Genomic DNA, 13,852 nt, shown 5'->3' on the forward strand with positions numbered 1-13,852 from the left:
GACAATACTTACATATCCAAGTTTGTATAGGAGCATTGTAGGATCACTACAATATCTGGCCTTCACTAGGCCTGATATTGCTTTTGTTGTCAACTTAGTTTGCTAACTCATGACAACACCAACAAATTTACATTTTGGGGTAGTAAAGAGGATCATGAGATATCTTCAAGGAACAATAAATCATAGCATAATGTATTCAACAAAGTCAGAATCCAACTTAGTAACTTTTTCAGATTTAGATTGGGCTGCTGATTTAAACACTAGGGGATCTGTGACATGCTATATTGCGTTTATTGGGAACAATCATGTGTCTTGACAATTAAAGAAACAATCCTCAATCTCAAGGAGTTCAACTGAAGCAGAGTATAAAGCTCTTGCTCATACTGTAACTGATATTGCTTAGGTGAGACAGATTTTGAAGGATGTAAAATTTCATGTCCCTTATCCACCCATCATACATTATGACAATATGTCAGCTATAACATTGAGTGCTAATCCTATTTTTCACTCAAGGATAAAATATTTAGATACAGACTATTACTTCTTACAAGAAATACTGCAAAACGGTGATTTGGAGGTGCTCTACATACCTAGTGAAAACTAGACAGCAAATGTGTTAACCAAAGGCTTACACAGTCCCTCATTTCTTATGCATTGCTACAATCTTAAGCTGGGAGCTCCCATCTAAGATTGAGGGGGGATGTTGACTATTATTGACTAAATGCCAACTCAGCACAGTTTGCTATAATATGGTGCTGTAATAGTTGCCAACTCAGCATAGTTAGTTGTAATGTGGTGCTGCAATTGGTTTAGACAGTTAGGATAGTTGTTAGCTTGTAAGCTAAGGCACTGCAGCTATAAAAGTTGACATTCTCTGTAATCCTCCTAAGTTTTTGATACAATACTTTTCAAAGCCTTCCCTCTATTCGCTCCATTACCTTCTTGTTCTTAAATCTTCTGCAATTGTTATAGTTCATCTTTTTCTGCATTGTTAACAGATGTGAGTATTTAAGCCTCTTATTTATCAAAATAAAAAGGTTCACATAGATAATCATATCATCATTATTGTTTCCACTGCGTTAGATATCAATTTATTATAAATATCAACGCGTTTGTATAATTTGGGCTGACCCAAACTTGTCCCGTAGGCCCTTACAATCAAGATGGGTTCTTTTTTTTTTTTTTTTTTTTTTTTTTGGGGGGGGGATAGCTTTGCAATCCCATATACAAATACTGTAACAAGGAAAGAAATTCAAAGTTGTATGAACGTAAAATTCATATCTTTACTTAGGTCGAATTTTTATTCTCTATTCCTCTTATCTCTCTAAATAATGGATACCTGCAACATGATTTTAGCGTGCACAAAAAGTTAAAAATGTTATGGGACCTCTCTCTTTATCAACGTCTCTATCATAAAATTATTCTCCTTGTTTTCCTATCTTCAATTATTGATTCTTCTTCTTTTCTCTCTATAGGAACCCTAATAATAGCATTAGTTTAGTTGGTAATCATCTTTTTATCTCTCGCACAGCAAAAACCTAAAATCCCTTCTCAGAGCGGTCAACTCCTTTCTTCGGCTTTTAAGTACTGAGGAAGCTCCTCAGCCTTGATGGCTTTTCCCTTGTAATGTTTGTTCCTCTATGAATAAAATCCTACTATCGTTTCCTTAAAAAAAATATTTAAAAAAAAAAAAAAAAACTCCTTTCTTGGGTTGGGGCGGCGGCATCCCCACCCTTTAATGCTTTCTCTCTTCTCCCTTTCCGTTCTATTAGCCATGCATGTGTACTGTTTTTTCGGCGTTCTTCGCTGTCTCCTGGTGTTTTTTATTTTTATTTTTTTGAACCTTTTTTGCGTTTAAACCCAGTTTAGAAAATATATACAAATTAAGTACGTAGTTGATGGTCATAAGCTAGGAGGCAATGAATTTGGTTATTTCCCTTTTTGCTGGGTTAAATATGACAGGTACCCAGTTGTTTTATTGTATTTTTATTTTTCCGGGACAGGACCACTTTAAATTTGAATTCTCTCTCTGTCTATGTCTCTGATATATTCAATTTATAGCAAATGTAAGTCGTCAGGAATATGATGTAGGGAGGAATCTGCCAAGTTTTGCACAAAATCTGAATCAGATGACCTAATTCCTTTATTTGATACTCTTATAAAAATTAGATGGATAGAGGATAAGGTAATAAAAGATTCTTAAAGTTTGAAAAATGATAAAAAAAAATTTCAAAACTCATATACTATATATCATTGTGTTAATCATGTGACCATGTCCTTCCCAAAAATTAGATGGATAGAGGATAAGGTAATAAAAGATTCTTAAAGTTTGAAAAATGATAAAAAAAAAAAAAAAATTTCAAAACTCATATACTATATATCATTGTGTTAATCATGTGACCATGTCCTTCCCAAACCTGAAATTGTCCTAATTCATTTGTTAATTATATTCAGGTTGATGTGTTTTAATATATTGATCACTAAGGATGAGGATGGAGTGTGAAAATTGGTACCTCTTAATACATTTTACATGTATTCTTAAAATCTGAGGACCGACTCAAGTTAACTAATATTTTTTTTTATACATTCGTTAGATTAATTTATTGTTTTTTTTTATTAGCACTTAGGTATTGCTTAACTAGAAGATAAAACTTGTGCATCTTTATAGAGCTCTACTCTTCAACTTCTAATAATTGGGTAGGGCATATAATTTCTACCATATTTTTCAGTTCCCTTCCTCTTCAAACAACTTAAATCCCAGTAACGTAAAAAAGGCAAAAGTGTCATGTCGAGGAAAGAATAGAAGCATTTGAGGTTTTAAGGGAGTGAGGATCCTCACCTGATCCTCTTTGTGAGGATTTCAGAAATCTTCAAATCACATCCGTTCATCATATATTGTGTGGTCAGAAATTATTGTAAATTCTTTTATTTAAAATTGAATAAAAACAGTACCTGATAAAAACTAACCGCATGATGTACGATAAATGAATATGATTAGAAGATCATGAGATTCTCACAATAAGAATCCGATGAGAATGCTCACTCCATGCTTCTGTGGTACCCAAATGCATATGATCTTCAGACGCTCTGGCCTGGTCTGGCCTGTCTCTAGGTCCTACTTAGGGCACCGAAAAATCTCAATCAAGTGGGATCCATGCACAGTTTTGGGGTCCATGCATGGCATGGTTTTTTTTGTCCAATTGTCCTCGACAGCCTTCCCATGTTGGGAGAGAGATGAGGTTGTTTTTACGCCGACATATACTGGTGTTTAAACGATTAAATTCAGATCAATTATCAAAATTTAATCAGATAAATTCAGTCATCTAATAAAAAGTCAATAAATTAAATTGAGATTGTCAAAATTTAGTTATACAAATTCAATCGTTTAATGTGCTAGTACATCTCATACCTTCTATAACTTTTAGATAGATGATGCAGGTAGCTAGCCAGCTGTTACATATAACGTGATGGGTCCAACAAATGTATAATTCAGTTGCATGATTTTAAATTTAAAGGAATTTAATTTGGTGTATTATCATAGATGGGGTCTCTGTACTTCTTGTGCACAAACTAAACTTAGCATGGCATATGTATGAAAAGGTAAAAATTGGCCAAAAACTTTCCATATATGAAATTTAAACTGCCTTGTTTTTGTCTGAAATTACGGCAGTATGAGTATGATATATGGATCACCGTACACCTGCTAATTAGTCTGTGACTCTGTTATACTATGAATTGGATATGTTCAACAGAAATCAAATTGAATTTTCTTGTTTTTTCATTCTTTCTGGTTCTTCAGTCTCTCATGAAATAGATTTTAAGAATTAGAAATGTTACAAAATGTGATGAAACTGACAATCGATTCAGTGTTCATAATTACTATATTTATGGTGTGCATTGTTTGGTATCTACATCATTAGTTTATTTTATACATTTGAATGACTAAATGATCACCAATTCAAATGATTTTTTGTAAGAATGATCTACAAATAAAAAGTAACAAATTGAACGATTTCAATCGCTAAATTAATACAATCAAGATATATTATTCATAAGAGAAGAATGAGCTCATTCTCCCAAAAGAAAAATACAAATCCTATAGGAAATCCATTCACATAAATGATGTACTGGCTCAAGAAATTAACGAAAAATTAGTGCACTCCCTTCTATATCATCATGTGTAACCATATTATAAGTGCCAGTACATTAGTGCTACGTAAGAATTTCTCTAAACATCGATATTATTGGAATAAGAATATGAGTAAACAATGGGTTTATATTTAGAGTGCAGTGTCAAAGGAAGTTAAGCAATACAAGCTTTAGGGTTGACTCAAGTAATCGAGAGACAATAGAGTAATGGGTTACGATTAAATAAGTTTACTGTTTTTATGAATGTGCATTTGACTAAAAGATAAGGACAAATTTAAGATTCAATTCTTTCTAATGTGACGCGATATTTAAAAGAAATATTGTGAAACTGATTCCAAATTCAAAAACTAATAATACAATTAGACATTATCACTACGTGTCCACTCTTGTGAGAATGTGAGGACGAAGTCCTACATCGGTAAGGATCCAAACTATGCAACGGTTTATCAGTGAGTAAAGTTATTCCCCATATTACCACATGTTAGGCTTGAAAAATCCTTGTCATACTTGAGAGGGGCGTGTGAAATGGAAGGACAAAGTCCCACATTGGTGAGGATCCAAACTATGCAGGCTAGTTCATAAGGAATTATACTACTTCTTATATTGTCAATTAATTGTATTATGGAAACTCAACTTAACTCTTTCCCTCACTGATCAATCCATTATATTTCTTTTAAGGGTAATGCTAGTGAGACAAAAAATTTAAACAAAATGATGTGGTTGTTAATAATTGAATTATTAATTAAGAGTTAATTAACGTGCCCTCTGACATTATCCATTTCTTAACGTCGTGGTTTAATTGATCCCAAGAGATTAAGGAGAGAAACCCAAAAAGTTGTTGAACTTGCATACAAAACAAGCATTTAGGTCGTGAAAATTTCAAAAGTTATAATTAGTTGTGAGGATGAGGACTCAATTTTTGAAATCAAGGGCACCTTTAGCTTTAAGTTTGACCCATTATGGTACTGTCCTTCAGGCCTGGGTTAAGTTAAACCCTACCCGAGTTAGAGAAAAGAGTAGTGATCTTAACCATTGGTAGCAAGTTAAAATCAAACTCTAGTAACCGATACTGGAAACTGAAAAAAAAAAAAAAAGAAGTCCTTAAACTAAATACATTTAATATTAAAACTGGTTGGATTTAGATGCTCGCGGATCCCCAAGACACCACCTCGTATATAAAAATCGTTTCGACACTTGTTAATTTGAGCTTACTCACATACATACATCTGCGCGACAGACACATAAGAATAAAATATACATATGCAATAGATGTAGAGATATATATACAGATAAGAAATCATCAGGACGGGAAATATTTTTACGAGTACTAGCAAACTTATGATCATGACTTATTGAGCTATTTTTGTATTATGGGTGAGCGAGATGACTGATTTTTCATGTCACCATTTTAATAATATGAATAATAATTGGCTATTCAAAGATAAGTAGGAACTCGTATTCAAAATTTCTCAAAATTATTCATTGTCAATTTATAGAACCTTGTGTTTATAATCATAATCGTTCAAATTATAAATCACCTTATAAAAAATATAAGATCGTTTAGTCATCAAACTGTTTGAAAACAAATGATCAGTATTGGTAAAACCATTATAAACCGTTTATGTATTTGCTACAATAGATTGACTAAATGACTTTAGTTTTAATTATTTTTTGCATAGATGATACTTTCAATGTGAGTATGAACGGTTCTGATTATAAGCATAAAATTCTGTGATTAAAATATTAAGAGTTTTGAGTAAGATGTCTTGCTCATCTTTGAGTATTCAAATATTATTCTTTTAATATTGCGATCGTTTATTAAACTACTAGTGTACACGGAAAAATCACGCTGTGGTGTTGTATATACACCGAAAAATCTTTCGAGAGATTGAGACAGAATATAAGGAGAGAGCAGAGAGGGTGCGTGGTCATATGGTCATCTTCTTCATTTCTTTGCAGACCAAAAAAAATTCCATTTCCCGATGTGTATCTGAGAGAGAGAGAGATGACCAGAAGAAGTTTTCTTGGTCTGGTAAAAGCTTGGGAGTGAGGAGCGTCATGAACCACTAAGATAAAAAGAGATAAAATGCAGTGTGTGGAAGACAGAGAGAGAAAAGATACCTAAAACGTTAAAAACTCACACTGCTCTGCTTATTAATTTCATCAAATCAAATACAACTCTCTCTCTCTCTCTCTCTCTCTGCGTTTATGCTTTCATGGATCCGCTTTTCTCTCTTCTTCTTGATGATCAATGATCACAGCATCCCCACAAGCTTTTCTTCTGCTATTTTTCCACTCCAAACTCTCACAAACCGTGACCAGTCCTAATCCTACTTTTTTCTCTGCAGTTCAAAAGTCATCAACACACACACTAGCACTAGTACTACTAATTCTGCTTCTAGCTTCTGTCATTTTCATAATTTCATTCCTGTTTTCCCATTTTTGGAGAAGCTCTAGCAATTGGTTTTCATCCGTCCATAGACCACCATATCAATCTTTCTAGTTTCTGTTGAAAAGCCAGAAGCAGTTTTCTCCTTTTTTTACTAGTTATGGGAATGAGGGAGTGGTATTGGGGTTCTGGAAAATCCTCCAAAAGAGGTAGAGGTGGTGGAGGACCTCCAGAAAAAGACATCACCACCTCTTCTGGTTGCATGTGTGCCGTCTTTCAATTGTTTGACTTTCACCAACTTCAGCTTGCCAACCTACACCACCACCACCACCACCAACCTTCTTTCCACCCAGAAGATCTCACTGTACCAAAAGGTCCTCTCTCTCTCTCTCTCTCTCTCTCTCACTCTCTCTCACATGTTTGGTTCTTTTATTGCTGAGGGGGCTTCAACTTAGAACTCTAGGTGCATCCACCAATGCTCCTAACCGCTTGAGTTACAAGCGCTCGTATGTGTGAGTTATCAATAATTAAGTTTTCCGAATTTATTTTAGGTGTTGAAGCACCTAGGAACAGCTTGGATTCATCAGAAGGGACTTCATTATTATCTATCACAAAAGAAGAAGATAATTTAAACAGTCCAGTAAGTTCTTCCATTTGTCACAGAACAACTCGTAACACATATATTTTAGTTGTTTAATTTGTTTACCTTTTCGTTTTTTTCTTTGGAAAAGCAAGTCATGATGAAAGCAATGATGGAAATGGTCCCCCTTCGTGTGTTTGCAGATTTTGAAATTCCAGAAGGGTATGCAGATCAAAACAACCAAAGCAAGAACTTCTTCAGTTGATTTTTCATCAGATATTAGCTCACCAGGCATGACAAAGACTCCAAGTTTGGTAGCAAGGCTAATGGGTCTTGACCTTCTTCCCGACCAAACCAACTCACCCTCTTCAACTTCATCATCCAGCACCACCACTCATAAAAAAATTTCAAAGGCCAGCAAACCACTCAAAGGTAGAGCAAGACGACATGTCGTCAACACTAGTGACACTGCGGAGGGAACCCGCTCATTGCCTGAGACTCCAAGGATATCATCAGCCAGAAGATCAGACGTTGATCTTCACCACCGGCTTTCGCTTCAAATCAACAAGGAGAATGCTGGGGTTTCTGAGGACTTGGATTTTTCCAAGTCTTCGTACAAAAGGAGGGACTTAAAGCTGATTAATTTTGGGGATCATGAGAACGTGAAAAGCCCAAGTCACTACGCTAGGCAAATTGTGAAGCAGGTGAGAGAAGGTGTGAGTAGGAGAGTTGGTTTGGACATCACAAACACCTCCAGACCATCAGTCGTCAACACAGACAACAACAAGCAAGGCAGAGATGAGCTGCTTCTCCAACTCAAATCCAAGAACATTGCCAATGCTAATGCTTCTGCTGCTTCAAAAAGTGTTTTTGCCAAGGAAGGAAGTAGTACTCCAGCTTCTTGTTCTCCCAGGATCAGATTCTTGGAGACCAACGGTCCCAAAGATCAAATTCAAGCCCTTCCTCCAAAACCCAAATCACCTCTCTCGTCCTTACCTCTAAAGCCAAAGCCTTTGCAGCCATTGAAAGAAGAACAGCGGCAGCAGAAGCAGAAAAGCCACACTGCTTCAGTTCAGAAGCGTAGACCAAAATTAGCAGATGATATTGGATACGGTCCAAGGATGAAGAATAAGCAGAAGGAAGAAGCATTCGTGAGTCCATCAGCGGCTACAAGAGCCATCAAGAATAATCATATTATTCCAGGTGACAAGAAATGCAAGAAAACCCAATTATTGTTGTCAAGCAATGTCCCTACCCTTCTTCCTGTCAAGAAAAATCCTTCACCTCCAGCTACCAAAATTCCCCCAAAACAGGTATGCACGTCGGACACATTACTAGATATTCCTCCCTTTTTTTCTTTATCAGATCGATAGTCCAAACTATTCTAATGCCGGTGCAAGGCTTAGTTACATTGTCTTAACAACCTGACTTTTCTTTACCAAGATGATAGTTGAAATTATTAGTTTGTCAGAATTGATCATATATAGAAGAAATTTTTCATTGTGACCGGAACATAAATGGTATACCACGTGTTTTTATATAAGTAGTGAAAAATTGTATTTTTTAAGTTATTAACTTTTTAACACATATATCACACCATTTATATAATAACACATGATGTACCACCTGTATTCCAATCACATTGAAAAATTTCTTCATATATAGCAGTGGCTAACCTGTCAAACTGACTTTTTTACCCAGTCGATGGTTTAAACTATTTTAATGCACGAGTACATGGGTTAATCACAGAGTCATGCTACATATTCGTCCTTGATTATAGGTTCAAAATTTTATTAAGATCATATCTGTGCCGATTTTGCATATTATTCTTGGTAGCTAGAAGCATAGAAGTACTTTTACCATTTTATGAGTCTATTCTCTTAACTTATTATTATTATTATTATTATTTGTTGCAATGTGTTACACAAATAAAGGAGCAGCACAACAAGAAGTAATATCTGACGCCCAACAATCGAAACGTAGGCTGTCACGGTTATCTAGTTCCACGAGCCAAACGTACTACAAACATCAACAAGTGTCCCGGCCCCACCACGTGCTCGCCACCGGCGACATTCCTAACGGTAACACCGGCACCACCATCAGATCAGCCACCGGTGCTGGTGGAGCAGAGGCAGAGCTGCACCTGTACGTGACAAGAATCATAGCCCGTACTGGCATCGATAAAGACACCCTAGTCTCCTTCACAAATTGGTTCTCTCCTTCCCATCCCCTCGACCCCTCCATTTTTTACCACCTCGAACACTCTTTCTCTACCACTAGTATTACCACCACTAGCGGTAAAAACGAGTCTTCCAGTCAGCTTGGTCATAGGTGGAACAGAAAGTTAGTGTTTCACCTAGTGGATGAAATTTTGGTGGAATTTTTGAGACCCTATATCAACTTAAAGCCATGGGTTACGAGCTCGAATAATATTCAATTTGAACATTGCAATGGTATGCGTATCAATGGGCCGCATTTGATCAACATTTTGTGCTACAAAATTCAGAGCTTCCCATCTGTTGACTGTCAAGTTCTCGATGACATCGATGCATTAATCGACAAGGACTTGCCGGAATCAAAGGTGCAGAGCGAAATGGCATTTGAGGAAGAAGGAGAAGGGATTGTTAGGGAGGTAGAGAAGGACATTTTGGACACTCTCATACATGAAACGGCTATGTCCCTATTGTTATGAGTATTACATCCCCATGATTTTAGTCCAAAACGGCAACGTAGCATGGTAAGGTTTGGGGTGCATGCAGGAGGAAGGGTCAGAGGAGAGGACTGAGGTCACATGGGTGGATCACGTGATGAGATGCTGTCGGTCCGGGGAATAGTTTTTAGTTGGGGGGTTGTGGTTGTGGGGTCGTGGCAGATTGGGAGCTGTAAAAAGGTAGCTAGGAGGAGGCTGAATGTTTTGACAGCCCGACAACCTTGGCAGACGACCCTCAGAGGAATCCATTCGCTTCTCTCCAACCCTTTTCTAATTTGTATATTTGCTTTCTTTTAATTTCAAATTTTTTATAATATAAAGTTCAAACTTACAAGTACAATTTGTTTTTTCTGCAACAGATTCAATTTTATAAATTATAATATTAAGTTAATATTTACATATATGGTGTATTCAGTTGTATTACTATTAACTGAAAATTAGTAGGGGACTGAGTTTCCATCCATACATTTTGGGTTTGAAACTTTTGATTTTCTATATTCATTTGTCAATTTGTTTATATTTGGGATTGCAAAGGGTACATGCAAGGAGAATCTATAAAGGATTTGGTTCTTAAATCATAGGGTCCGAGCTTGTAAGTTAATTAATATGTCAACCAAAACTTGTGATCAGTTGCATTTCATGCGTAATTTTTAAATACACATACCCCTAATTTTCTGGTCTTCACTTTTAATTAATGTCTATTTAACATAGTCGTTCTCTGAAAGCTAAATCATGGTGTTTTACTGCATATAGATACAAGTATATCTTTGGTTCATTGACACTTAATTTTTATCGTGCTAAAAGAGGTTTTTGTGATCAAATTATAGACCAGAGTTGTTGAGTATAAGTAATATCCTATATAAATTATATATAGAGAAGAATTGTGTTTAAAAATGCACAACTTATATACAAAGTGCATCTGTAAATATTTCGAAGAAAAGTATTTCAACTATGCACACAATGCAACCAAACTCTTATGTGTATACTAAATCGCTATAATAATTTGATATCAAATCCGTCATACACATAAATTAAACCTAATATTTTTCACTTATAAATATAGAGAAATATCACTAAACTTTATTGTTAAGTGATATCTAATTAATCATTAAACTTCAAAGAATATTATTGTCTATCAGATAAAAGTTTGTCCACCACACGGTCAATCCAGTATGGCCTTATTACGTCAGACTTAAATAAAACAGTATGGGCTAGACAGAGGAAGGGAGGCATACTGCAAATTTTATAACAAACACTACTTAGTCGTCCACTCTCTGCTCCTCTAATTCTACCTAGGGACACTTAGCTTAATTAACTAGGCTAGAGGAAGTAAAAACACAATAATCAAGATTATATGGGGGCATAACTGCGAAGATTCCTATGCATTTTTTTTTTTTAAATCCAGATGAAGAGTTATTATAACATGCTAGTCATTTAGTAGGTAGGGTTCCAAACTAAATGATAAGGGTAATCCTCACAAGAGGCGGACCCATTCATAGACTCAGGTGATACTGGGATCACCCAGAAATCCAAAGAAGCATTTGTGAGGACCTACAAGGACCACACAACGGTCTAAACAGATGGTGGAAGAGAGAAGACCACCTGATATTAGAATTCAGGATTCAACACCGCTCACAACCATTGACAAAAAGAAAGCTTTGGATGATAAGGGATTTAGTTGCCATTTAATGCTTCCAATAATAATCTTACATATACCCTGTAGAGATCTCATAACATATCGTGGCAATGAGCTAAAACGCGCGTGATACAAATATATAGATTCTGAGCGGGAAATTCAAATCAAATGCTATGCAAATGACACATATATGATATATATATATATATATATATATATATATATATATGAAATTTTTAAGGGAAGCGATTTTCATTTTTTTTTTTTTTTTTATTTATGAAAATGGAGATTAGTTGTGGGGTTTACACCATATTGAACTTTAACGATTCAAACAGTTTATTTTTTAAGTTGCACCTCATAGATCATCCTTGAAAAATATTAGCCAAATCGGAAATGTTTAAGACATCTAATTCAGTTCAAAGAAATTAACGAATAATTTGTTATATAAGAAACAATGAAATTTTATCTTAGTAATTAAATAGGCAAATGGTTTTTAATTAAATTGAATTTTTGTAAAGATGATATATGAATCGAGACTTTAAAAATAGATGATTCAGATCATTAAAGTTCTATGTGGAGTGAGCCCTACACCTAATCCCTATTTTTTGAATAAAATAGAGATCTATTTGCATATATATATACACACACACACACACACACACACACACACACACACATACATACATACATACATACACACATATATACATATATATACACACATACATACATACATACATATATATGTGGTTTAATTATTGATCCTGGTGATGCAGATAAATAGGGTTGGAGATCTGAGGGTTTGACTGCATCCAATTAAATGATGTTTGAACTGTTTGGGGGCAAAGACTTGAAGCTTATGGATCTGTATTTTTCTAAGGGCAAGTGTGTGGATTACCCTTGAAAATATTTAACCCTAAAAGGTACGACCGACTCATGAGACAGGCTGACGATGGAGGTCACAATTTATTAAAGTTTGGATGGATCAGTCGAGACAGTGCCTGTGCCCTTCTGCATGGAATGAACATGCTATAACTGTTACAAGAAATTAGATAGCGATAGAGAGTAAATTAAAATGTCACAAACAAACGTATAGTACTTGTTCATACCTAACGTTATGTTTTCGTGTAAAAACAATTTACTCCACCAGATCATGATGAACCCTCACGCATGAATAATGTGATTTCCATGGGAACTCGTGCACCACATCTAACCGTATCAAGTTAAAATTCTATTAGCAAAGTTTCGTTGTTTTCCCCACGAAACTTTGTCTTTCAAATCTTCACATTAACGACTCTCTTGACGAGACAAATAATAAGAGAGTGCTGATGGCACTGGAAACCTAATGATGGTGACTTGAGTTGCCGGCAATTTAAGGAGTGCGGCCTAACTTCCAGAAGATCTTAATGCCAAAATAAATGGAAAATTTGATGACACCACAGGTTCTTGACCAACTTGCTGAGTAGTGAGTACACATCTTCATCCCAGCTAGTCTTTCGGCGTATGATTGTCACCGTACACAAGGTCGGGCTACGGTGGCCCGCGACTGTGCAATCAGTCCTATACTTAGCAAGTGGGAGCAATGTTCCTTGTAGCTTGGGACAAGATTTTCGGTAGGCTCGTTTTGTTACGGCAACCCTCACACCGAGTAAGATTACGTGTGGTTTGGATGGAATCTAACTACAATCAGTCCTATACTTTTGAGGGAAATGTTACAAAAATAACGTGGCTTAGGCACCTATACACAAGTTTTTTTTTTTGGAATTGGATCCTCTCCGAGGCAATGCCTCGGGATCCTTATGATCAGGACAACACAGACCGTTGGATTTTGATCCAATGGCTACAATTATTATAACTTTTAGAGGGATCCTCCTGTTTGTAGTTGTTGGATCAAAATCCAACGGCCCGTGTTGTCCGGTCAGGAGGATCCCGAGGTATTGCCTCGGAGAGGATCCAAGTGTTTTTGTAGAAAAAATTAATCTCAGTCAGATTTAAGTATAATTTCAAAAGTTGTTTACCCTCATTTGTTAGATGAATTTTCAGTCGTCGGATCAAATAAATTGAAGAAAATCAATTGACAAAAGTTAAGAAGATTGTATAGAAGATAAAAATAGATGTGTAATTAACGCCTAACTCACATATATTATAACCCTCCACACATGTGAAGAGACTTGAATGTCCTAAACGAGTGACTGGTCAAAAGTATAACTCTTACTTCAATCAAACTAAATTATCACTCATCACAAGGGATGGATTGTCTAACCTACTGCGTTCAAGGTTCAAATTCTCCCCTCTTCTTAGTCTAGCTTAGAGACGAACAATTAACGTCTACGTGATTGATTCTTGCTCGATATTGGTAATATACACGGGTGCGATGAAGCAACGAGA

The 13,852-nt window shown here is 35.8% G+C and overlaps 1 protein-coding gene across 3 annotated transcripts; it reads left to right on the forward strand.

Moving 5' to 3' along the window:
* Positions 1-6,061: 6,061 nt before the first annotated feature.
* Positions 6,062-10,168, forward strand: LOC103933332. Of its 3 annotated transcripts, XM_009343022.3 has the most exons (4): positions 6,062-6,912; positions 7,090-7,178; positions 7,322-8,431; positions 9,053-10,168. In XM_009343022.3, exons 1-4 carry the CDS (start codon positions 6,699-6,701, stop codon positions 9,071-9,073), a joined length of 1,434 nt encoding a protein of 477 aa, XP_009341297.2. In that variant the 5' UTR covers positions 6,062-6,698; the 3' UTR covers positions 9,074-10,168. The 3 variants fall into 3 exon arrangements, with proteins under 3 accessions (XP_009341297.2, XP_048446350.1, XP_048446351.1); XM_048590393.1 differs by having other exon boundaries at positions 7,322-10,168; XM_048590394.1 differs by having other exon boundaries at positions 6,860-6,912; positions 7,270-10,168.
* Positions 10,169-13,852: the final 3,684 nt, after the last annotated feature.

Source organism: the organism of the source record quoted next, unplaced genomic scaffold, assembly GCF_019419815.1.
Source record: "Pyrus x bretschneideri cultivar Hongxiangsu unplaced genomic scaffold, Pyrus_bretschneideri_v1 Contig32, whole genome shotgun sequence".
Lineage (NCBI taxonomy): Eukaryota > Viridiplantae > Streptophyta > Magnoliopsida > Rosales > Rosaceae > Pyrus > Pyrus x bretschneideri.